The sequence below is a fragment of the Gymnoscopelus braueri genome (assembly GCF_963280865.1).
Source record: "Gymnoscopelus braueri genome assembly, chromosome: 19".
Classification (NCBI taxonomy): Eukaryota; Metazoa; Chordata; class Actinopteri; order Myctophiformes; family Myctophidae; genus Gymnoscopelus; species Gymnoscopelus braueri.
The window spans coordinates 27,451,148-27,478,581 of NC_137621.1; the positions used below are offsets into that span (position 1 = coordinate 27,451,148).

General features: G+C 41.6%; 2 protein-coding genes across 3 annotated transcripts in view; one reads left to right on the top strand and one right to left on the bottom strand.

Moving 5' to 3' along the window:
* Nucleotides 1–9,927, bottom strand: part of otomp (otolith matrix protein) — a gene marked incomplete at both ends in the record, with an annotated part of 12,003 nt that extends 2,076 nt beyond the window's left edge. Inside the window, 7 exons of the mRNA XM_080414243.1 lie at nucleotides 2,613–2,797; nucleotides 4,605–4,672; nucleotides 5,968–6,142; nucleotides 7,203–7,388; nucleotides 8,090–8,192; nucleotides 9,052–9,188; nucleotides 9,849–9,927. Of these exons, the coding sequence (XP_080270369.1) occupies nucleotides 2,613–2,797; nucleotides 4,605–4,672; nucleotides 5,968–6,142; nucleotides 7,203–7,388; nucleotides 8,090–8,192; nucleotides 9,052–9,188; nucleotides 9,849–9,927 (933 nt within the window). The remainder of the gene's footprint in view (nucleotides 1–2,612; nucleotides 2,798–4,604; nucleotides 4,673–5,967; nucleotides 6,143–7,202; nucleotides 7,389–8,089; nucleotides 8,193–9,051; nucleotides 9,189–9,848) is intronic.
* Nucleotides 9,928–13,833: 3,906 nt separating this feature from the next.
* Nucleotides 13,834–26,794, top strand: acvr1l (activin A receptor, type 1 like). 2 transcript variants are annotated; one of them, XM_080415179.1, is made up of 10 exons: nucleotides 13,834–13,961; nucleotides 15,803–15,883; nucleotides 17,191–17,445; nucleotides 18,007–18,218; nucleotides 18,542–18,641; nucleotides 20,187–20,333; nucleotides 20,722–20,997; nucleotides 21,929–22,126; nucleotides 24,091–24,221; nucleotides 24,787–26,794. In XM_080415179.1, exons 2-10 carry the CDS (start codon nucleotides 15,814–15,816, stop codon nucleotides 24,916–24,918), a joined length of 1,521 nt encoding a protein of 506 aa, XP_080271305.1. In that variant the 5' UTR covers nucleotides 13,834–13,961; nucleotides 15,803–15,813; the 3' UTR covers nucleotides 24,919–26,794. The 2 variants fall into 2 exon arrangements, with proteins under 2 accessions (XP_080271305.1, XP_080271306.1); XM_080415180.1 differs by lacking the exon at nucleotides 13,834–13,961 and adding an exon at nucleotides 15,283–15,332.
* Nucleotides 26,795–27,434: the final 640 nt, after the last annotated feature.

Genomic DNA, 27,434 nt, shown 5'->3' on the forward strand with positions numbered 1-27,434 from the left:
TTTCCCATGTCTACTCTACGCCTTATATTCTCGATGCAATTTATCTGCCTCTCAGAGATATGCACCCACTGTGCCCTGGTGAGAGTTAATAATACCACATCATGAGCTGAACTAGGTGTAATTCAATTTAAGGTCTTGAATCGTGCCCATCGCTCCAAGTCCCGCTTAGCCAGAATATATTCCAATGTACTGTACAGTATATGAGAACAGTAGCAGTGCTCTAGCAAGGAGAGCAGATGAAAGTAATAGCAGCACAGGCACACACTCAGCTTCCGTGCTACAGCTCTAGTGCTCTAGCACCCCTGACACATAGGATTCTCTCTTGCCCATTTTTATTTAGAATATAATGCTTTATTGGCAAGCAATTAAAAGAACAACAGTCAGTGTCACCATTCAAAAGCACCAATGTGGATTAGACACAAAAAATCTGAAGCTTGTTTCCATTGTGGTCCACTATGAGACATACAATGCCCAACACAAACAACCATAAAACACAAAAAGAAATACTAATAAATACAGTTAAGGACAAGTGAATTAACAGAGGCACACCGAGATAGTGAGCTATCTATAGCCAAGGGGCAGTCCAGCTAGGGGTTGAGTTAATCTAACTCCAATTAGTATTTAAATGAAGCCATGATTTAAGATCAGTTTTAAACTTTGGAAGGGAATTCAGGGATTTCAGATCTGCTGACAGAGCATTCCACTAAGTAGTGACTGTGTAATAAAACGCATTCTTGCCCTTAAGCGTCTAAACCTGGGGGGAACAATATCAAAAGAACTCCCCCTGGTCGAGTACCCATGAGCATCCCTCTCTCTGGACAAATAATTAAGTAAGCATTTGGGAACTAAGCCATTTAGGATCTTTAAAACCAAACAATGAAAGATGGGAAACTCTCCTCCACTCTAAGCCATCCGAGACTACTGAAGTAAACACAGTTTAAACTAGAAAAAGTGCTCCTCGGAGCACAGGTCTCCGCCAGGTCAGGTACGTTATTGTGGCCTCCTGGTGGCGCTATAATAGGCCAATGTGAAAAGGGTGCCATTTATTCTTAGGTCTTTCACGGCAATCAGACACTGCATTCATGATTTGAGGCATTTTGTTCCAAAAATGTGTTTTGCTAAATTAGACCTGCTGGTGGCGCTATAACAGGCCAATGTGAAAAGGGTGGCATTTCTTCCTCGGCCTAGTGGGAATGTGCGTGTGAAAATTCACGGAAATCGCAAGCTGCGTGCATAGTTTGAGGCTTTTTGTTCAAAACGGACCAATCCTGCAAACTTTGGAAGCCAACCATAGGCAATGAGGATGGAATATGGGAAATCGGACAGATTTGTGTTGATCACATGACTATAGAGATACTGTGTACCGATTTGCATGACGTTTGGATAAAATCTGTAGGAGTAATGTAAAAAAAAAGGGTTTTGCACAAATCGGCCTCCTGGTGGCGCTATAACAGGCCCATTTGAAAAAATTGGGGCAGAGGTTCTGAATTGGCATCCAGGGAGTGTGTGTGCACAGTTTCGGAGCGACCGGGCCAACGGTGCCAGAGATTAGCTGCTAACACACAGACAGGACGGACGGACGGACGGACAGGGGCGAAAACATACTCTCTCGCCATGCCTTTCGGCCTGGTGGAGACAATGAGACCTGGGGTTCAATTTGAGTAGTAACCTTACAAGCGTAATTTGGGAAGTCTGCAATTTTGTCGAGTGTACCATGAAGTGCACTCATTATTATAGTCAAAGTGACACTGAATGAGGGCACCGACTAGAGTCCTCAGTGCCCTTCTGTTGACAAACCGGGATCCCAAGTATCTTGTTCTTTGATTGATCAAAATCACCTTTGAAAGCCATTTTTCCGCCCGTAAGTTTGTTATCCAATATGCAACCTGAATAAGTGACCTCATCCTTACTCGTGACTACATTGTCACTGACTCTAATCGTGAAGCCCAGGGACTTAATAAGGTTGATACTTGACCCAAACAGAATGGTTTCAGTTTTGTCCAGGTGCAATGACAACCTGCAAACCAACAGGAGAGCTGAGTCGTCCGTGAACAAGAACAAATTGCAGTTGCATCACTTGCATGCTGATTTCATGTCGTTAACGTCAATCAGGAATAGTAACGGCCCCAGAATGCTTCCCTGTGGGTGGGGAAATTTGATTATTTGTCATTAGTTTTGAGACCCACATGAATGCCAAATCGAGTAGTCTAGTTTCGCCAGTCGCTCGCTACGTGTTGGAATAAAACATGTATATACCGAACAAAGTATTCCAAGAACTACTTGAAGAAACTTGTCCGATTCATCAAATTGCTAATTTGATGGCTGAGGGGAATCTTTTTTTAGGAGTTTTTTTTTGGGACAAGTTGATCCCAGTCTAGAAGCCGTGTGGGAATCAGAAGGTCACTGGTTCAACCTCAGCTCACCCAGTGTAGATGTCGAAGTGTACCTGAACAAGTTACTTAACCTCTGACATCCTCCCCCCATCTCCCCGTGCTCATCTGAGCCTTCTGAGCAGTCATCTGCTGGGTGAAGTACTGAAAGTAATTTCTCCTCACCCGCGGGAGCACTCCCTTTCCCCTTTCCCTGATCGATCAGTCTCTGCCCGCACCCACCTGTAAGCGTTCCAGGTATTTCCAGACCCTACACTTGTCCTCCATGCGTACCACCACAGCGTTAGCGGGCACGGCTGCCAGGTGGCATCTCTCATGCTCGTCGGGGGCGGCATCGGTTCCGTCTGTGCACAACAGCTTCAGGTCTTCCAACTCCATGTCCAGGGCCCATGATTCCTGGTTCTTACCTTAGGTGACAGAGAAGAAGGACGAGGCTATTAGATTTTTTTTTTTTGTGGAACCCATTTGAAGCCCCGAGCGAGGACAAAAAAAAGCACTACCGGAACTTATTTAAAGGAAATAGGATGGCTAAGCCACAGGAGACAAAATCTATAGCGTATTTCCTGTTTTCATTTGCAAAAAAATAAAAACTACGCTATTTATTAATCAAAGATAACAAGTCATTAGACTAATAAAGTGTGCGTGCGTGTGTGTGTGTGTGTGTGTGTGTGTGTGTGTGTGTGTGTGTGTGTGTGCGTGTGCGTGTGCGTGTGCGTGTGCGTGCGTGTGTGTGTGTGTGTGTGTGTGTGGGGGGGGGGGGGGTCTACATTAGAGCTTACTAAGAAACCTCAAAACAGCAGAAATTGAACAGATTCTCTGTGTTTTCTTGGCCCTCCAAATTGGTGTGACTGCACAGTTGTAGATCCTCAGTGTTCATTTATCCATTTGTAACATGGGTCCATTTGGTTATATTTGTACACTCAGAGTTAAAATATCACTGAAGATTTGAATGTGTGTGGACAATTTGTGGCCATATGAGAAAGCATGGTTGGTTTAACAACTGCACTGCTTGTGGAGCCTGCCTAAGGCTGCTCCCTCTCAGCTGTGGAGACCAGAGTCTGTATTGTGACCACGATAATGATCGCCATTAATTTTGGATGTTGCCCAAAGCGGAAGAGCAGATGCAGCGAAAAGGGAATTAGGGCAGTCCGTTGGTGGACTGAGCTGTCTGCACGTCTCGTTCTCTCCCCTCTTTCTTCCTTTCTCCCTCTCCATCGCTTTCTCTCTTTCTTGCTTTCTTTCTTTCTCTTTTCGCCCTGGCTCAAAATGTCCCTATGTCCTCCGCTTTCTATCTTGCTCTCTGTCTCAAAGACATTCAGATACAGTGGCTACACAGAAAGATAATGGGAGGCACGCTCAAAAATGCATCATCAGTTCAGTCAGTGTAATGTGGAATCCAGACTGGAGAAACGTTATGAAACACTGACACCCTGTGTCCGAATAGGAACTAGCAGTGTTCCCTGTTGGTCCTGCATGGCCGCAGTGGGGAGCCTACCTCCTACCTCCTACCTCAGCCTGCAGTCACACCACAATGTGTGAACCCGACAGGCAACAGTGCTCTAAGGATTGTTGCCAATCATCAAATATAGGAATATACAGGAACATGTTGAAAATATGTGGGTACATTTCTGACTGCCAGTCTAATTTTTGTTCTATGTTGTCAGTGGTGTAGAGTAACTAAGTACATTTACTCAAGTACTGTATTTAAGTAACATTTTGAGGTACTTTTACTTTACTTCCACTGCAATTATTAGAAAAATGCAGTTACTAGTTACTTTGTAGATTGGGATTATTATTACAAAACATACATTAACCCTATTCAAACTTTGGCTATTTGAAAATAGCCGATTTTCAAAAATAAATCATTCATTTTATACTTTTGAAAACTGCATATTGAGTACTTTCTACTTTTGGTAGTTTAAGTACATTTTGATACCAATACTTTTGTACTTTTACTCAAGTAAATTTTGAATTCCGGACTTGTACTTGTGTTTGTACTGTACATCTCCATTGCTCAAAAGATGCCCATCAACATCCTTGTGACAGGTTAAGCTTGATTTTGTCGTAGGAGTATAAATTAAGCTTTACTTCAGTTCACAAGGTGTGTGAAAGCACAAGAAACTAGATGGTGGGCACTGGGCAATTTATGAAAGTGGATAGATTTAAAGACAGACTTAGACTTAGACACGATGTAACTCTGCAGTAAACACTGACCATCCAGGTTTTCAAAGAGCGTCGTGTGTTTGACAAAGGCTACGTCACCCAAGTTCTCAGCCACACACCTGCAGGGAAATATCAAACACATAGAGAATCAAACACCAATCTAAAACTACATGAAAACATGGTCACAGTACACATTTGTACCATTTTTCTAAATAACTTCTGTGACAGCGATGGACATCAGATTTAGGCTACTGACTGAAAAGCCCCAAATACAATAAAAGAGAGAATAATTCATAAATCATATATCTTAAAAGACAGCTAGAGTCTGCACACGGCTGCAGCATACTGTTCCCAAAGGTGTAGGATCTTTGCTCTGTAAATGGGCATACGAATGATTATCTCCTTTGATTATCCATCACTGGCAAATCCTGCTAAATAATAGAGGATACTGTATCTCTTGCTCCAAACCCAATATTGTTTACATTGTATGATCAAATGTGTTTGTGGGCTGGCTTACAAAGGTCAATCTTCCAAGCCTCTAAAAACAAAGATTTGAGAACATCAGGACCAGAGAGCTCTTAGGAATCCAGTGGCCCAGCATCACCTCCCTCAAATACAATGACGTGCAGTAAACTCCTTGTGTAAATATGTACCCAAACTGACCCATAAGTGTCTATTTGTCCATTTGAGTCCATTGTTAGTCTCTCCGAGTTAAACGAAGGATTTTCATGAGGATTTTCATACCGTGACCTTGACTAACGTCCAGCTGCCATGTAGAGCAGGTGATATACTGTAGATTCACTGCTCCTCAAAAGGGAGGCTTTCTGGATCGCCACCTTGGATACTGTTGCCAGGGACATTCTACTCTTCTTATAAACGTCTCTTGCATTGGATCATGTGTATATTAATGTATAGCATTATACTGTACAGTAGCAGTGTTTCATGTGATCAGCACCTGTTCACCAATGTGTATGGATGTTCTATTTATTCCATTTCATCATCTTCTCTATTCTGCCTCTAGTTACTGCTTACGGCTGTGGCCATCAGAGAAGCATCTCTCTTCACATAACTCTACCAGTGCTGTACTGTATGTTGGAGACGCCCATAGTGCAGATGCAAGAGATGTCCCCTGGTGGGTATTCTATTATTATCTTTTACTGTATGATTATCTTTTTTTCTTTCTTTTTTCTTTTGTTTCTGTTAATAGCGTCTTTCTAATATCTTGAATGAGCTTCTGTACACAGTCAAATCCAGAGTTTCAATTTAACTCTGAGATGGATTTTACAGTGTATAGTGTGTATTATGTGGATGAACGTACAGTATCAATTCTGGTTAAATTTATGCAGTGAATGAGCTTTGTGTGTGCAAATACCCCTTGGGGCTGATGATGAAGATCTACTACTCCATTCTGTACCTCAGCGCCCCTGCTTCTCCGTAGTGTCTCTCTCTGTGATTGTTGACACAGATGTGTCTGTCGTTGTCATCTCCAATACAGGCCTCACACAGGTTCTTGGGGTTGTTGCCTCTGGGGTCATGCTGTGCCTCCTTGACCCCTGGCACGCAGCTATAGCCAAAGAACTCCCCCACCGCTGGTGAATGAGAACAGTGAGTGTTAGACAGACAGACAGACAGACAGACAGACAGACAGACAGACAGACAGACAGACAGACAGACAGACAGACAGACAGACAGACAGACAGACAGACAGAAAATAAAAATGCAAGAATGAAGAGAGAGGGGTAGGAAACGAGATAGAGACAAAAGGAAATGATCTGTAACTGTAACTGTATAACACAAGCATCCCACCCTCCACACGCACGCACGCACGCACGCACGCACGCACGCACGCACGCACGCACGCACGCACGCACGCACGCACGCACGCACGCACGCACGCACGCACGCACGCACGCACGCACGCACGCACGCACGCACGCACGCACGCACGCACGCACGCACGCACGCACGCATGCACACATGCACACACGTGCGTGCATGTGCACACGCACACGCACCATCTCTACGGAAGGCACACCGCATTAGAATCAGGCCTGTTTCTGTTGCCACCCACCTACTGTATTGTCCCCTCCACTCCCTCGTTTCACTTTTTATGCAGTCAGTTGCCTAACTTCTCTTTTCCTTACCCCTGATGTACATGCACGTGTACCCCTTCTTTCTTGAAAACAACAAAATGATGGAGCTTGCACAAAACCAAATTTCGCCACTGATTTATACCTGTAAAACCTGTGATGTGACAATAAATCTGATTCCGAATCTGACACACACACCCACACACACACACACACACACACACACACACACACACACACACACACACACGCACACACGCACGCACACACACACGCACGCACGCACATACACATACACATACACATACACATACACATACACATACACATACACATACGCATACGCACACACACACACACACAAACACAAACACTCGCACGTGCACACGTACGCACATGCACGCGTACGCACGTGCACGCGTACGCACGTGCACACACACACACACACACACACACACACACACACACACACACACACACACACACACACACACACACGTGCACGTGCACGTGCACGTGCACACCTATTATTTTCCTCCCTCCCTCCCTTTCTTCTCACCTCTTGGTAAGTTGCATTGCTCTCCCACACTGATCTGGGAGGTGTTCACCAGGTAGCCGATAGGAACTGTCCACCCCACCGTGGTGCGAATTCCAGGGTGACAGGAGCTCCGCTCATGCATCTCCAGCAGGGACAGGTCTGATGAGGAACGACGGGCCAGTGCCACCACGTAATAGCTGATTCCATCTGATTGCGGCGCCGTATAACAGTAGCAGTAGGAGGAAGGGTGAAATTATTGGAGAAAAGGAGAACAGAGTCGATGAGAGTGGGAAGTAGGGGTACCAAATGTAAGAATGAGAAACAAGGAGGCCATTTAAGGATGATGACGATGAGAAGAACCAATGAGAACGAGTGATTAGTGAGTTTATGCTACATATACACATTCCACGTAAAATGTTATATTATTGGCATTTGGCTGCTTACAGTGAGTGAGCAACTAGGAACTTTGTCAAGAATACTTTGACAGGACACCTGACCATTGATGCTACAGTACATCATGAGCTTTATACATCAGACCTGTGACCTACCTTCTTACCTAACAACTAGACCACCTTGCTGCCCATTCTTCAACAAAATAATTGAACGAGATGTGGAAAAAACATTTTAGTTCATTGAAATAAAATTATTAAACTAAATGATTAAATTAAAACAAGCTTTAATAAAGGATGATGAGTAACTGAACCTTTATTGTATGTTTACAACTAAAACAAATTGTAGATTGTCCTTAGTTTTCATCTTTGTCCAGTTATTCAATAGATTTGAATCTTTGAATCTTGCACCTGACAAATACAGCATATTACAAAACCTGTATGCTAAAACTAATACAAACTAAACTAAAAATAAATATAAGATTGCTGAACTATAATAACCGTGGTCGGCTTACTTACCCTCTCCATTGTGGGACTCTCCTGCAGCCAGCTCCAGGCCTTGACATAGGCCAGCAGCATAGACATCATCTGCAAACATGGTGGCAGCATCTGCTGTCCCATTCTGATAGATAAATAAAGTAAATGACACCAGCATGAATCCATTTTAGTCCTTTGGCACAGATACCTAAAATACCTCTTCCAAGGAGTATTACATGTAATTACATGTATTGTAGATCACAATCATACATTAAAGGTTATTGTTATGATATCTATCATGATTACTTTATATATTTAGCAATTAGAGAATAGACACTTTTGAAACAAAATCAGAAACATACTGTGACCTATTGTATGTGACCTAACGCTGAAATTAGTGGGATCATGGGGATTCTTTTTATTACATTTTTGTTCCATTTCATATTCATGTAGAAATGAAAATATTAATTTATCCTTGTTTGAATGACCAAACAACTACAGCTCACTGAAATAGGTGTTGTTTCTAAAGTTATTGTTTCTTAGTGCTACAGTATTTGAGGAAACAAAATGCATCGTGAGATTGTGAGATTATATACAAAAAATTAATGCACATAATTGCTAGCTGATAACATTATTAAAATAACAGAATTGCAGTTCTGCAAGTAATACAAAAGTAATTCAACTTTAATTGCTCTCTTTGAGTAATCACATAGATAATGTTATTGGTTGAATAAGCCTGATTTATATGTGAAAATAGCAGATCTACAAGCTCACAATACGGATGTGTTGTGTTGAGCTGTGTTGTGAGCTTGTAGATCTGCTATTTTTGTGTGCGTCACTGGCATGCAACTAAATATAATAATAATAATCATCTTTATTGTCCCCGAAGGGATATTGTCTTCACAAGTCAACAGACAACAAAAACAAAAAACAACACATAACCACAGGTTATCAGATTTTAATTATGCCAGTCAACCTATGTTCCGCCATGCTATTTCACCTACCTTGATTTTGACTATGCAGTCTCTGGCGTTGTGTCCCCGGACACACAGCAGTGTTCCCCTGATATTTTGAGCTGTGGCATTCCCGGCTAGATCCAAACACTTCTGCTCCTCTGCATCGGAAACAACGCACCAGGTCACTGAAAGGGAGGAAAGGGGGAAAGTACAGACAAAAATGAACACTATTTGAACCTACTATGTAAATAAAAAGAAAATGGTTGGCAATTATAGTACAGTAAACAGAGAATATCAGACAATGGACATCTCAATAAAGCATTAACATAATATGTTAGAATATATAGTTAAATGCTATACTGTAGCTATGCCCCTTAGCCTTTTACCACTTCAAACCATGTTCACATTTACATAATTTAAATTATAATATACCGCTGGTGTATTTTAACATTAAGTTCCACCGATGTAATATGTCATTGTCAAGATGTGGTCAAGTACAATCATACAGTATGAATATTTTAACCATGTGGTATAACGGTATAAAGTACAATAGTAACAGTATTGTGAAGCTCACTATTATGTGAAATTACAGAGATGCAATAGTGAATATGCAGTCTCATAACATGTAAGTAGTATGTTTACACATACGTTATGATTTTATTTACTATTTTTATTCACCACGGTATGACATTGATGGATTACATTGACAGAAACAAATGTTAAAAAAGGAAAACACTGGCATTATCCTTTACATGCTGATGTAATGATGTAGCCATGCATTGTACAAAACCATGTATAGCTATAGCGAGATGCCTATTCTACATTAGACGTCCAGTCAGACTTACCGGTTGATTTCTGAGTGGAAATGCAGATAACAGAGAGAAGGAGAAGAGCAACAGATAGACCTCTCTCTAGAGGCTCCATGTTGACTCTGATAGGAAACCACTCAATCTCTCTATATGATACAGCGGACTAACAGGTGGATTTTAGTGCAGAAAAAAATCATTCACTCTTCATCCCCTTCTTATAATTGGATAGGATTTGAGGTGAGAGAGAGAGAGAGAGAGAGAGAGAGAGAGAGAGAGAGAGAGAGAGAGAGAGAGAGAGAGAGAGAGAGAGAGAGAGAGAGAGAGAGAGAGAGAGAGAGAGAGGGCAGGTGAATATGAGACAAGTAGGCTGAGAAGAAAACACTACATTATTCTGCCGCCCCCCTCCTCTTCCTTTAAGTCTGCAAACTCTTTGGTAGATTATCTCTCATCCGTCTCATGATAGCCATATAGCATTTCTCCCCCCAATTATCCCCTGAGACTTATCCCTCGACGTTGGGGAGAGTAAGGGCAGGCAAATGTAGGGTTGGAGCACTTCAGGTCACCTGGCATGGAGCATAGGCCCAGGGTCTTTAATTAAAAAGCTGCAGACAATGTGTCTCTGTGCTGAAGTAGTGTTCCTGGCAAATGGATACCGGCTGGTTCGGCTCCGACTCACTGGAGACCGAAGACCAGCAGGCACGGACAAACAGCACTGGCTATTGTTCAGCGCCATGGAACTCAGTGGAGGAAAACATATCGGCTACTTGATACAAATCCGCTTCTTCTTGCACACTCAAGCACACAAATGCACGCACGCGCACAAACACACACACACACACACACACACTCACACACATACACACACATACACACACACACGCACGCACGCACGCACGCACGCAAGCACACACACACACACACACACACACACACACACACACACACACACACACACACACACACACACACACACACACACATTTATTATCACAATTATTTTGACATCCACAGACAAGTAAAATGTATTACTATTAATCCACTTGAATTTGTGCTGCTGAGCACAGAGGATAGCTTGAATTAAACATTCACAGGACAATGTAACAGAATGCAATGACAGTCTAGTAAAGAAGAAGATTTTACAACAATGAAAATGTCCATGATAACTATCTTGTCAAACTGACCATGAATCTCAATACGAAGATAACGGTTTTGTTTGATAATTCACTTATGCTATTGTTATGCCCAAAGGCCACTCAGTCTGTATTTGAGAACATGAGCAACTCTCTCAAAGCAATAAATCAAAGAAATCTAGGCTAGTCTGATGGCTTTCCACAACATTGCCAGAAGCAGCATCATAAAACAATATGTGAGACTGAACATCTGCACTTAATCTGCACGTTCAATGTTTTTTTTTCTGTATGAACATTAATAGCGAGACAATTATTTTTGCATTAGTTGCTATCTGTTTTCAAGTATTTCTGAACATCTAGCTACTTTTAGGCATTTAGGTGACAACTTACAATGATTGCACAGTAAAATAAAGGTACGTTCCAACCTCTAGTATAGACGCTAGATATTACTGCAAGTGGCAGGATTGATTGGTGTCTCTTGTTTCTGGACACAAAAGACAGAAGTGAATGTTCATTGATACAGATTACTGTAATGCAAGACATTATATACAGACGCTTAATCTCAATTATATTTTTTTGAACTTTTTGCTCTGGTTAGGTACAGCTGGGTTTGAGACATCATGTGGTGTACTGTTTATTAGTTGATCCGTGGCACAATACAAAACATGTATGTATGTATGTATGTATGTATGTATGTATGTATGTATGTATGTATGTATGTATGTATGTATGTATGTATGTATGTATGTATGTATGTATGTATGTATGTATGTATGTATGTATGTATGTGTGTGTGTGTGTGTGTGTGTGTGTGTGTGTATGTATGTGTGTATGTGTGTGTGTATGTGTAAATGTGTGTATGTGTGTATGGATGGATGGATGGATAGATGGATCTATTTCTCTATCTATTTCTCTCTCTATCTCTCTATCTCTGCAAATTTGTCCACCAGAGGGTGCTGAATTGGCACCTGAGAAGTCTGGGCACCTCTAATCTCTCAAGAACAGATTCATAGCTGCGCTTGAATCTGTCGGGAGCCGCTTTGAGAACCTATGCACATTGGCTACAAGTGGGCGTGTCTTCAGATCAGGAAGCAGGCCGCGCTTTACCCAATCAAATGTAGTTGGCGGGATTTACATGTGTGCGGCTCGCTTCCCACTGGAAACAAACCGAAACTCATATAACAATAGCGACCACGGAAAGTTAGTAACATTTTAACTTGTTCTTTCATCATAGAAACAAGTGGGCTTATAACCAAAATGATCCATGTTCTTTTGGGATAAATGGTGTTAGTGTTCCGTGGAGAAATATTGTTAGTGGGAATGAAAACATAGGCGCACCACCGGAAGTAGAGGGCTGAAGGCATGTCCAAACCCCGGTTTCCAGTGAGCATGTGTTTTTCCTTTTTATTTGACGATGGGTTCCCAGATTGGGGCACCTCAAAGTTGAATTGCTATTTTTCCCTAAATATAGCCTAATGACAAAGAATGCTTTAAAGTATGCTTTAGAAAATGGTTAGTATACATGATTTGAGCATGTATGACCATTTGACATTTATGGCCTAATATTTCAACAATTGCTACAAATTGCTACAAAGCCTGTGGATAGCCAGTCATTATGGCATAAACACAATAAGTTAAAGGGTAAATTTAGGTTTGATGATGTCTGATGATTACATTTGTAACCCATCTGAAACATTATTTACTGTTTACTAAAGGAGACAGGGAGATCAAGATTCTACTTTTTTGGCACATTTTTGGATTCAAGATTCAAGATTGCAGTGTATTTGTAATTTTGTTTCCTTCTGCAAGCAGCATCAGAAAAAAAAAGAAATGAAATTATGTTGCTCCTAAAAGACAGCAAAAAATAAATGAATAAATAAATAGTAAATAAATTCTATGTCAATCTAAATAAATAAATCATAAAACTAAATGAAGGTGCTGTAAGTATGGAGTCGCCACAGCGGATCATCTGTTTCCATCTGCTTCTGTTCTCTGCATCTTTCTCAGACAATCCAGACACGGCCACCTGCATGTCGTCTCTCACAGGATACAGTCTATGATCCATACACCTCCTCTTAGGCCTTCCTCTTCTCCTCTTGCCTGGCCTCAGCATCCTTCTCCCAATGTACCTCTCATTCCTCCTTTGCACATGACCAAACCATCTCAACCTCGCCTGTCTTGTTTTATCCCCAAACCTTCTAACCTGGGCTAATCCTCTAAAGTATAATGTATAGTTATTTACAAATTTCTGATCTTGCCCCTCCTTGTCACTTGTCCTCAATTCTGCCACCTCCAGCTCCACCGCTTGTCTTTTCGTCTGTGTCACCGTTTCCAAGCCACACAGCATGGTTGGTCTTGCAATGGTACCCTTCTGTCACAAATCACTCCTGACACTTGATTACTATCTGAATATATAAATGTTTGTTTTAACAACAACAATCATACTTATATTTATATATTTACGTATATATCTCTCTATCTATATATAGATATAGATATCTATAATCTATATAATCTATATACTCAACAACCAAGCAGGAGGACTATCAGTCCCCATACTGCATCTTGCTGAGAATGTTTTGGTGACGTCATGTGTCGCTGCTCCTCTGCTGCTCGGGTGAAACACACAGTCAGCGGGTGGACTCATCATCAATGTTGCCATGTCGGCTTATTATGTGCGACTATGGGCTTGTTTTTCTGTAAAGTTACTTGTAAATATTGTTAGTTACGGGTTGTGTTTTTTGGGCCTTGTTTCTAAAGTGTAGTTGCTTATTTGGGCTTGTTTGGGCTAATTACATGCTCATGTGGCCTATAGTCGCTTCTTTTGGGCTTGTTTTCATAGACCTGGTTGCTTATTTCTCTCACAAGATCTGGCAACACCGCTCATCATAAGTGGTCTGGTCCTCTCTGCTCCACAACAGCAAGCCTTGCCAATAACATACTGTCGTTAAGACTGCGTGCAACGTTGTGAATATAGACAGAAAATAATGAGTTAGTTACCGGACTACGTTTGTGCCAGGTAAGGACATGCTAAGCTTGCCCGCTTTTGATTAAAAAACAAAACAAGCGAAAGTCCCTTTGCTGCGTCTTGTTGTGCATTATACGCGTTAGCTTAGCAGCTACAGGAGACGCCTGCCTGCTGGCGCCTGGGAGGCGGCAGGAGAGGAGCAATAAAACCCGGTTGTTGTTGATGGCCTGTTAGCCAGAGCTAACTTTGTAGCATCCAGTAAGAACCATGGACCTGGACCAGACCTGATACTACTCTAGTTACACAGAGCTAACGGCAGGCGTGGGGTATGACTTAGCCCTGAAACATGACTGTCATACCATGACAGTCATGGTGCCGAGTCCCCCTGGTCTAAAGTTGTGTTCTATTTTTTCACATTGCCATCTCTCACATAAACATAAACGTTCAGATTTCAAATATAAAGTGCTTATCACTGAGCCACGGATGTTACAAGGCGATGCGGATCGCGATGAGTACCCGTATCTCCCGTATTGTTCAATAAAAATAATTCTAATCCCATCGCCGGCCATTTTCTTTTTTTGATTTTTTTTGTTTTGTAATGTATCAGAGTGCAATACACCTCCCAACCATTAGTGTCGCATGGTTGAAAGTATCGGAGACAATTTGGATAAAATGGCCGGCGATGGGATTAAAATGCTTTTTATTGAACAATACGGGAGATACGGGTACTCATCGCGGTCCGCATCGCCTTGTAACATCCGTGGCTCGGTGGTAAGCACTTTATATTTGAAATCTGAACGTTTATGTTTATGTGAGAGATGGCAATGTGAAAAAATCGAACACAACTTTAGACCAGGGGGACTCGGCACCATGACGCTTGTATACAAGCGTCATGTGAACCATGGCTAGGTATGACTATGACATTGAGCTTGGCACTGTTAGCACTGCAGTGTTGCCATGTCGGGTTTGGATAAGCGACTTTGGGCTTCTTTTTTTGTGAAGTTCCTTGAAAGTATTGGTGTTTGCGTTTTTTTGGGGCTGGTTTCTAAAGTATACTTTCTTATTTAGGCTTGCTTCCAAATTTCTGTGACTGTGTGAACCAGTGGTTCTCAAATATTTTCATAAATGTTTTGTGTCAGGGTGAATTTGTGTTATAATATTTCAAAAATATTCCACATTTTTTGAAAATAGCCGATCTACAAGCTCACAACGCATCGCATCGTGACGCGTTGTGAGCTTGTAAAGGTTTAAAGTTTAAAGACTCATGTGGTCTATTGCTTCTTTTGGGCTTATTTTCCTTGACCTGGTTGCTTATTTCTCTCACAAAATATGGCAACACTGAAGACAGCCAAAATGCCTCGGGATGGCTAGCCAACGTTACTCCTGATGTCGGTGAAGCTGCGAACTTGACATAATTCGGCCGTATGATTTTTATTATCATTAATTATTCCATACGATGAAAGGTTCCGACCAAAGAGAGATATGGGACGTGTTTTGAGTAATGGTACCGCATTGGTTTTCTCTTAGTGAGAGGATCTTAATGGGGCTATAGTTTTCTCTATGATGCAATTATCCTGATTCAGCGTAATATTAAACATAAATATGATATTGAAGAAAATGGTGTCACAACACTGAAAGTCCATCAAAGTCTAGGTGAATTTATTGCAAATGTGTGTATCTCTAATCTTGTTTCTGTGTTAGCTCTGGCGAGTGGCGACATAGGTTTCATGTTGCATGACATGTGATAATGCCCTGACATCCCACATCACTGGGGCTCATTAGAAGAGATAGAGCGATGTAATGTAATTACACACAGACAACATCCTACTTCCTAGAGGAGCCCAGTCCCTCCATCTCCTTTATTTCCCCTCTTATTATCTTTCTCCTCACAGTGCACGGAAACATGGGTCATTGCCTTGTCCAAGTCCTTCTGTTCCTGCTGCTGTCTTTGCAGACACTGGCTGAGGACACAGGTATGGTGGCTTTTACAGTAGTTCTTCTCCCCTTGGCCATTGGCCAGGTGAGATATTAGGTCTATGCGCTTTGGGCTGGGCTACTTGAAAACCAGTAGGTGTCCTACAGCAGTATATTATATAATTTTTTGCTTCAGTACTTTCCTAGATTTCTGAATCCAGGTACCTCCTACCAGACTTAAACATTTTGCTCAGAAAACTGCAAGGGGACACCATAACTAGTAGTATATGATGCTATAAATGAATAATAACCCACTTTTTGAAGTATATGTAACATTGTAAATTAGAAACAGAGTGAAAGAGTTGCAATTAGTGCCACCCGAGCAGATTTTATGAAACTGGCCACATGATTTCAGTAAGGACACTTTTGAATAAATGGCAAATAATGATTGTATACTTATACTGTGGATCAGCAGATTAACAGAACGTTCTTCACGTGTCATAACACAAAACTTATTTATTTCCATTTTGCACTTTCTCTCACATACCCCCTGTAGTACCACTGCATGCATCTAGGTGTAAATGTACACCCATTTGAACAATACTGTCCTACAGGGAGCAGGGAGACCACCTCCAAACACTGCAGATGTGCAAGTTATATTGTATTAATTGACTCTACTATACAGATTGGTTAAATAAAATGGTATCCATGAAAATACGTTCTGAACGGCAGCTTTACATAAGAATACAAATATGAAAACCAATATCAATATCAGATATACATTATTACACATTATACATTATTTTGGCAAATAAAATATCAAATGGCAGCAGATGTTCAATATGCATAAAATGTATTGGAAATAATGTTTTTACAGTCATATACATAAAGTGAGAGTACCAATGTAGTGGGAGCATGTAAGACTGACATGGCGACAGGGTTCAACACCTATTCAGCTGGCTTAGCCGAGTAAACTGTCCGTCTGTGCTTTCGGCATTTGATACTGCAGTATCGCCTGCCTGTCTGATAGTAGCAGTGTGAACAGATTGTGGCTGGAGTGGTAAATGTCTTTGATCATCCGCTTGGCATATGCATGTCCTGGAGGGAGGGAAGCTCACCTCCAACGATGTGCTGGGCCATCCACACCATCCTCTGTAGTGCCCTGCGATCCAGAGGGTGCAATCACTACATTAAGCTGTTATAGGCTATGATGACTGCTGCATACTCTGTGGTTGGTCTATATATTTTGCCAAATGGACAGCTTTGTTCAAGTGTGTGTCTGTACTGTATGTAATTAAGAAAGTACAAGCGAATTAATGAATGAGCCAGTACTCTTTTAACTCTTTGTTTGTCGTCTCCCTTACAGATGGGCAGCTGGTGTGTTTGTGTGACAGCCCTGTGTGCCTCCAGGCCAGCCAGTGCCATGGTGCTCGCTGCTTCTCCTCTGTAAAGGTGAGCAGCGGTGGGGTGGTGTTCGAGCGGGGCTGTTTCAAGGGGCCAGAGAAGATCCGGTTCCATTGCTCCACACCGCCTTCCCTCCACCAGGCCATCATCTGCTGTGCACAGGACATGTGTAACCACAATACCTCTAGAACATCACTAATGCCTCTTCTGCTGTCAGGTAGGAATGAAAAAGTATTTAATGCTTCTATGTGAAAATATGCAAAACACACAGTAGACAATATTAACAATGATTACTGTCAGGAGAAACATTCTTTTATGGGTGTGTGCAGTCCTTGACAGCATGTGTGGATACAACCAAAATTAGGCCATGTTGGAGTGACAACAAAAGGAAAGTTTGTAATGTCATCATCACCTCTAGACACCTGATCCTTCAGCCATCATTATAGTGTAGTTTGAACACCATACCACACACTTACTTTGATGGGATGACAATACAATCTCCCCTTTACTGTCTTTCCTTACACATGGTGGCATGCTCTTGTTCCATGACAGGCCTCTACAGTCAAACCGATCTGTAGTTCCAACTACTGTGACAATAACACTGTCTTCTGTAATTGTTTAATTCATCTCGTAACATGTAACAGATCTCTTATACTTATTACTCGGCAGTCAGTCTTTCTATGTCTTATTTCCCTCAATTGTTGCTTTTAAGCCACTCCTTTGATTATCCTCTGAAAAACATTTCTCTTACTTCTTTGCTCTCTCTTCTGCCCCACAGCCCCAGAAGGTGAGCCAGTGCGGTATCGTGTGGAGATGTTGGCGCTCTTTGTGCTCGGTCCTGTGGTGGTTCTGGCTCTGCTGTCCGTAGTGTCCATTCTAGCATGCAGGAGGCTCCACCATGGCCGTCTGCAGAGGTTGCAGGAGTTTGACACGGAGCAGGGAGCCATAGATGGTCTCATCACCTCCAATGTAGGAGACAGCACTTTAGCGGTAAGGAAAAACAGAGGCACCAGGTACAGTTTGTATTCATTCACAAAATTCACAAAAAGGGATACTCCTTCTTTTCTGTTGAGTCTCTGCAGTAGTAGAGTAAATAAGTTATGCTGCAGTGATAATTACTACAGAAGAACTGTGTTACTCTAGAGATATGGGTCAGTGTGATATTTTCCTTATTACAGTTCATTTATGGATGTTCGCCAGCTGATGTGCAACTGTCAAAGTTAAATTTTTACAGCACAGTGAAGGATTGATTGGATGATTGAGGCTTGGAAATATACAGTTTGTTCACAGTGGCATTCCTTTTCTGTCCTCAGGACCTGTTGGACCACTCATGCACGTCAGGCAGTGGTTCTGGTCTTCCTTTTCTTGTCCAAAGAACGGTGGCCAGGCAGATCAGTCTGGTGGAGTGTGTAGGTAGGTTGAGCATCTAGTCCAGACTAGGGCTGTCACGATTACAAATTTAAGTTGACGATTAATTATCACTAAAATAATTGCGATTGACGATTTAATTGTGTTTCTGTCGTTGAAAATTAATGTAACATTATGAATAAAAATGTCATTTCTGCTTGGCTTTTAGCTTTCGTAAACAAAAGTTGCACAGGGCAGATATGACAAATAACACATATTTAATTAGAAAATGTGCTCCTCGGAGCACAGGTCTCCGCCAGGTCAGGTAGGTATGATATGAGTAATGTCATCATGTCATCATGTGTCTCGCTAGCCAATCACAGCTGGTGACAGACGGACACACACACACGGACGGACGGAGGGTAAAACATACTCTCCTCCATGCCTTCGGCCTGGCGGAGACAATTACTTTAGACTTAAAAATAAACATTAATAGTGGAAATAGCCGATCTTCAAGCTCAAAACGTGTCGCACGTTGAGCTCATAGATCTGCTATTTCCACTATTTTTTACATTTTTTTTTAAAAACCCAGGGGGGTCGGCCCCTGGCAACCCAGGGGGTCGGCCTACATGAGGCTTTGTCGGTCGGTCGGTCGGTCTGTCCCTCCTTTCCTACCTGTCCCCTTGATTGGCCAAGCTTCGCGTGACGTAGTGCTCTGATCTTCAGATTTCAACCACTAGGGGTCTGGCAGTGCTCCGAGGAGCACTTTTTCTAGTTAACACATTGACTGCCAAGATATTAAACATAGTTTTCTATCCCCGTGCCGGCGTATAATTACCTCAATCCGATGATATTTGAAACGCCGTGGAACCGACATTGTGTAAAAAAAACACACGGAAAAAGTTTCCTGTGAGTAGACGGAAGGATCTGTGTATCCATGGGAACAACAAGTTTCCAACCGCGATCCGCCATTTTGGAGCTTTGGTCCGCTGAAAACGGGTGGTTTTCAATGGAAAAAAAAGAAACTGAGTTACAGCCGTTTTTCTGAAAATCCCATCATTGGGGCGGATGGAAGTGACGTTTTTTGGAATGACGTCACATCCACATTGTTCTTCTCTGAGAGACGATCGATCATTCCAAAGCTGTGTTAGGTCGCCCCTTGTGGAATTTTCCCCCAAAAATGTAAAAACGAGTTAACTCGATCTAGGCAATCAAGCGATGGATTCTAAAAACGAGTTGACTCGATCTAGGCAATCAATGTGTTAACATGGAATTGATTATGACGATTATGCAAAAATAATTGCGATTATATAAAATAATTGCGATTAGACGATTATGTAGTCCAGACCTGTATTTAAAAACAAAATAATACAAGACAGGGTTTAATAACGGCATAGATCTCTGAGATCATAGTGATGATGATGATGATGTCAATCTGGAGAGACGGCGGGATGGCGTCTCTCCAGTCAGAGATTATGAATTCACCATCAGCTTTTATTATTTATTTCTGGCATATCAATTATATTTATCATATTGATTATGTTATCATCATCCAAATTTCCTTCCTTATTCCCTTCCTGCCATGTCTCTTCTTTCATCTCTCTCTTCTAGGCAAAGGGAGGTATGGAGAGGTATGGCGGGGCCAGTGGCAAGGGGAGAATGTGGCTGTTAAAATTTTCTCATCGCGAGACGAGAAGTCCTGGTTCAGGGAGACGGAGATCTACAACACAGTGCTGCTCAGACATGAAAACATACTGGGTTAGTAATGCATAACGGGTCAGGTGACCAAGGAACAGTTTTTAACAACCCAAAACTGAAAATATGTGACAAAGACTGAGGGGTTATTAGTTTACATAAACTACATAAAATACTGTTTCAGCTATCTGACCTTTGATCACATGCTGGCAAATGCCAGAGGACTAAACCGTGTCCATTCTCACTTTTACATGTCAGACTCAACTCCCTCTCCTTTATTACATTTTTTTTTTTAAATGCAGAAGGAGATAGGAGCTGTTAAAGGGGTTTCGCTGGATAAGAAACTATCCACCATGGAAGGTTATCCATCATTTGCAAGTTCATTAATAATGTAGTTTCCTTCCTTGCCTTCCCCTCCTTCCTTGCCCTTCTTCTTCGTCCTTGCTCACAGGCTTCATGGCGTCTGACATGACTTCTCGCAACTCCAGCACCCAGCTGTGGCTCATCACTCATTACCATGACAACGGCTCATTGTACGACTACCTGCAGCGGGTTGCCGTGGAGACATCAGAGGGCCTGGCGATGGCAGCGTCGGTAGCGTGCGGCCTGGTGCACCTGCACACAGAGATCTTCGGCACAGAAGGGAAACCGGCTATCGCGCACCGCGACCTAAAGAGCAAGAACATCCTCGTCACTAAAGAGCTACGCTGCTGCATCGCTGATTTGGGTCAGTCATTTATCTACCGTGTCTGTTAAATTTAGGTTTGTCTTTCTGATGTCTGTCCCTAGTTATGTGTTCATGAAAGCATTTCAGTAGAAATGCCACTGAATTGTACCTTTTTATGGCAGAACCCTCTAAATGTATACCTGCCATTTATACCTTTTTATAAAATGGTACATATGGTATTTGGGCTTTATGGGTTTTTACTTTCTCTTTAAAAGTCTACTAAAAAAACGTAACTGTTTTCCTAAATAGCCGTTTCAAAATAATAATATAATAATAATATATATTTATTTAACAAAAAAAAACTATAGTAGCTACTCAGAAAAGTGCATGCAAGTGCATGTCTTCTGGACGTGTACGCGCTTACCAGAGATTTGTTTTTCTCGAGTTTCTGCTGCTGGCAACATGCAAGTGTGACGGGACAATTTTGACAAACTAGATGAAAAAACAGTGCAGTGCATAATGTGCAGCATGATGTTTGTGTAACTAAGTCAGGAATGCTAAATCACGCGATGCAACATGTTGATCTTGATCTGCTATTTTCGGCAAGCGACATTGTCGTTTATATATCAGGCTTTATGGATTTAGTATTACCTATGACAATGACAAAACATGGTGGATAACACAGACTGTCAACAATCACTGCAACACGTATGGATTATGATAGTGGTAATGATGGCCCATTTATTATCACCCCAGTGTCCGTCCGATAACAGTGCAAGGATGTGGGAAACACCTCCTTCTCCTCGTAGCATTCACAGCACATTCACACAATGATGGTGGCAGTTAATTGAAAAACATAATTAGATGATTATTAAATTAAAAACCCTAATCAGTCACATCCCTACACGGCACGCAATTATTTGCTGGATTGTCCAATCAAAAATGTCAATGCTTTTGTTCCTACACTGACAACCTGTTTGCTTCCAAACAGGTCTAGCTGTAACTCACTCCCAGGCAGATAACCTACTGGATGTGGGCAACAACCCCAAGGTGGGCACCAAGCGCTACATGGCCCCTGAGGTGCTGGACGAGACCATTCAGACAGATTGCTTCGATGCCTACAAGAGAGTGGACATCTGGGCCTTTGGGCTGGTGCTGTGGGAGATAGCAAGACGCACATACAGCAATGGTTAGTCGACGCGGCCCGAACAACTACGTTATAACAATCCCACCAATAACGGAGTCATAATGTCAGGGGCTTTGTCAGAATACATGTTGTACCTGGCTATCTGTGTCCATTTTGTGCCCATATATGAAGATCTCTGTATCTGTCTGTCTACCTGTGTCCCTGTTATGCCCATATATGGAGATCCCTGATGTCAGTAGTATATACCCATACCCTGTATATTGGCATGCCCATATATGGGCATACATTTTGGATCGGTGTTTCTGGACAACTGCAGAACCGAACAACTCGGGGGCGGGCACCGCACTCACCGCACTTGTTTGTGGGCGTATCGGGTTTGTTTATGATTATGTCTGAGTCAGTGACGTGGCTGTGGTCCTGCCTATATATGGGCATATGAGGTTTGTTTATGGTTATGTCTGAGTCAGAGTGACGTCAGAGGTCCCCCGGCCGATCGACCCTTAAGCCAATTTTAATATAGGATAGCATTTTAATTTCTTTAAAAATATATATTATTTATTTAAATCTATTATTTTTTCATAATCTATTAATTAATACATAATCCTTAAAGAAGCACTTCACCCATTTTCAACCTTCATATAATTCTTCCTCAATAATGTTAATTATAAGATTATTGATGCAAGACCAATGGCTTATATTTCAGCATGCCAACTTTCCTGTTTTTATTTGGAAAGAAAACCTTTGTCGCTCGGTGAAGGAAAATGCTTCTGTGACTGACGCCTGTCTATTTTGTCTATTTTGTGAAATGAATGTGTTAGGCTAGAGTTGTAATAGAATCTCCCTACAACAACTGTCACCTTTAACAGCCCAGAGTAACACTAGACACTGACGCAGTTACTGTATGTTACATGTCATGCCTCTGATTCCGGAATGCCAACATGCCATGTAAAAGCACATAGGGGGTGGCTTTGTTTGGTTCTGAGTAAAATAGCAAATGAATGACGGATCGTCTTTATGGCACTATTGCGGGTTCTCTGTATAAAAGGGGGCTACACCCCTTTTTTTTTTACTTTGCTGGTTGACTGGTATTTAGATACATGCTAGGTATGGTGTTTACTCTTCATTCTAGTTACTGTACTTAACAGTGCATAGTTTTTCTTTTAGCCTCTAATTCTTTGACCAACCCTTGTTGTTTGGCAAATGTTCTTGGTTTTCATGGCAATGTTCATGGCATCTTACCATGCCCTTTTGTAAATCACTCTCGATTACAGGGTCTGCTAAAAGCCTATATTGTAATTGTACCTGGTGGCATTAATGCTTAACTCTCCTGTAACTGGAAAGTCGTGAGATTGAACCACACAGCAATGTGTAAGGCCATGTGCCTTACAACCCAGGTATTTCATCAGTGAAATACCTGGGTTGGATTTTGGAGGGTAAGTTGGACGGCCGAAATATGGCGTGAAAAGTATTGAGCAAGGCCTCCCGACTGACAAAGTTTTTGGTACGGACATCAAGCCCCCTTGGGCCCTTTCTTGCCTCTTACCCCCTAAACCTTTTTGCCATTTTTTACTATTTTGAAAAAACATTTTAAAAGAGTGAAAATAGCCAATATACATCGACTCGCTGTGAGCTTGTAGACGGCTATTTGAACTATTTGAAAATGTTTTTCAAAATGGTAAAAAATGCCTAACAACTTTAGGCATAAGGGGTAAGGCAAGATACGGCCCCTTATCTTTTTGTGTCAATTACTGACCTGAAGATGAACCTTTAGCGTTAAGTTGCCCCATATCTTTGCTAGACGCTGCTTGACAAAGTTGAAACGGTTCAGATTTGGCGCTCATTCGGATCCATGCTTTGCTTCATGGAAATTCAGGAACTTCATGACAGGTTTTGTTTTCTTTTACAGACCTCTGGTGGACATGTGGCCTTACAACTGTGTGTTCCAGTTTCCTTCTTTTTACTTCCAAGATTATTAGTCTTAATTTCTGACATCTCATCTCTTTCAGGTATTGTAGAAGAATACAAGCCTCCGTTCTATGATCAGGTGCCAAATGACCCCAGCTTCGAGGACATGAGGAAGGTGGTGTGCGTGGAGCAGCAGAGGCCTTTTATCCCTAACCGCTGGTTCTCTGATCCTGTAAGTAGCAATGGCACATGTTTCAGCTTTTCTGTCACTCATGGTTTAAGTGCAAGGGCGGTGTGGTGGTCAGAGAGATAGTTCCTTAACAGAGATGCACAAGACACTCATTTATGTCGCTATAGATAACTGTCTGCTATGTCCTGTAATGCTGTAAGTGTACATTCACATGCAGTCACACCAAGTTGAAAAGACAGATTCATTTATCTTATCCAAAATATGTATCTACCCTGTATTTCTACATTATTACCAAGATAATAGATTCTACTCATTCAGTAGCATAGGAGGGCATGTGCGTGAGATGAGTGTGACAGTTATTAGACTGTCCTGTTTTCATAGGAAAATTGATTGTGTTTTGTTCTCGTGCAGAGTTAGCCATTTCCCATAAATGCCCAGACAAATCTAAATCTAGATCTAAATCTAAATGTGGGTTCAAAAGGACCTCCTCTCTGGTCATTTATTGTGGAATATTCCCCCTGTCACACTTGAGTTTCTCACTACATGCTAAGCTCACTCACAGTATGGTATAATATAATCTGTATCTGCCCTCCCCTTTCTATCTCAGACCTTATCGGCTTTAGTGAAGCTGATGAAGGAGTGTTGGTACCAGAACCCTTCAGCCAGGCTGACAGCGCTTCGCATCAAAAAGACACTGGACAAGATCCACAGCTCTCTGGAGAAGGGCAAGGAGTCCTGAAAGGGAGAGAAGGGATTGAGGGAGTTCAGAGGGAGTTTCCGGGTAACAGGACTTCGCCACGGAGAAGAAAAAGAGAGAAAGTTAGACGAAGGAGAACGGGGTGATAGGTGGGTCGGACTGATAGAAGATAAGAGGAAGTCTTCATCCTTTTTTTGTTTGCCCTCAATGTTTTCCCTCTGCTTTTGACTTAACATGTACACAGAAGTTTGGAACTGTACTTTTCTGAAGAAGCCAGATGTTTGTTATGGAACACGGATAACAAACTGCTGCCACTGTGTCCGCACTGACCTGAGAACTGTTACTGAGTTTGAAGAGGCATGGATGGCATGTTATTGTACCACTAAATCACTCGAACACTTTCTCATGCCCTACTGGGACTGCTCTGTGTTAGGCTGTCTAAAGCCCAATGCATACTACACTAGAACAACCAACGTCTGTTTGGTTCGGCTGGTCCAAAACTACAATATGACATTATTCAGAGGTTTGGGTGGGCCGGATCAGAACTAACGTCGGATGTTCTGTGCCTCCGAGATGTTGTGACTAACCAAACTAGTTCGGCTACTGTGACTGGTCAGACGATGGTCAGACGTTCTGCGTTGTTTCCGGATTAATTTAGCCCAGCTTAAAGTTCATTATGTCGGCAGTGAAAACGGCGGTAGTTTTAGAAAGCGCAAAACCTCCATAACTCTGTCAGTTGTGGTTGTTGTGGTTGCGATATCCACGATATTTTTCGGTTCGGGGAGCTCTCCCAAAACCGAACTGATGTCGGTTGTTCTGGTGTAGTACTGTATGCATCTTTACACACACACACACACACACACACACACACACACACACACACACACACACACACACACACACACACACACACACACACACACACACACACACACACACTGTCCTGCCTATTTGTCGTTTGATCCTCAGCCAATTGTTTTGGCATGCTGTTTTTGGATGTTCTGCTCAGAGACAATCAGATGTGTTCCGTTCATTTAGCTTTACTAGAACAAGCCAACTCTCAGCACATACATGTAGACACACAGACACACACAATACAAAATGTTGAGTTGCAAAGGAACAGAGCCAATAGAATCAAATGAACATTGTTTGTAAAACATTAAGTGATATTTATGTATTAAATCACTATTACAATTACCACACTACTGATATGTAAGAAAGATATAGGATGGTGTGTGAAACTTGACTGTAAACATACAGTACGTACGTACAGTAGGCATTTACTATACAATGTACTCTGTACCTATATTGTCATTATTTGAGCTATTAGGAAACACTACTTTGAAAAATAGAAAGGTGGGGGTAATTTACCTACTTTATGAGCTGTATCAGAAAAAAAAACATTACTTTATGTAAACAGGAAAAATAAATATTACCAATTGGAATCCTTCTTCTGGGTGTCTGTCCTGGGATAGACGGATGTACCAGCCAATAGGAGATAAGACTTTTTAGCTGTACATATTATAATGGAATAAGAATATATAACTTGTACAGATGTATGTATTTGGTAGTTTAAACCTTAAGATCCTCTCTTCCACTGTAGATGACCAGTGTTGTCATCTATGGAAGGAGTCAAGGAAAGACTGTTTAGGGGTCACACTGAGTATTTTATAAGTTCTTTTTGGTGTGTATAGACTTCTGTTTTTTACAGTATGAGAGCTGGGTCTCTTGTCTGCTCCTCTCATCTCCCATCATGCCATGCTGTATGAGTTGCCCAAAACGTTGAAACGTGAAAATCCTGTTTTGTTCAGGAAAAAAAAATGACAATATCTAGACATTACAGGTGCATTTCTTTGTTTTTGTTTAAAAACTAAGGTTTTGTCTTTTTTATATGTAATAAAACATTTACTGCACTGTTGCATGTACCATCATTATTTAATTGATCTGATTGTAAATATTCCTACCAATATATGAATGAGGAAAATGAGATGCCTACCATTTGAAAATGTTAGTGCCTATGCAGAAAAGGGCACTACGTTGAAACACATTACAATACATTTACAAGGACTGCAGGGGTCTATTTCACGAAAGCAGAATTAGGGGTTAAGCCTGGATTTAACACCTATCCTGGCTTAATTTAGCCAGGATTAGCGATGAATCGGTTTCATGAAAGCTAAATTATCTTGCCAGATTAGTTTAGCCAGAGCACCCTGGATAAGTTTGTCCATGACTCGATTTCACGAAAGAAAATGTATGCAATCCTACCTTAGTTACCATGGAAATGTAGCTGTGAAGCTTACTTAATCCAGTGCCTTGTTCTTCAAGTTTTTCCACAGTTAATTCAACACATGTGTTTGTATATGGACTCATTTTAATGACCCTGCATTCAAATGAAATGAAATAAATACAATAAGATATAATCAATTTAATTATATTACTGAAATAGTGTGACCATGAATCATAATTGTTTCACAATGACTCATGTGATATGTCATTGTCACTCTGTTAACACTATAGTTCATATTGTTGTTAGATGTTTGATAATATATTACAGATTT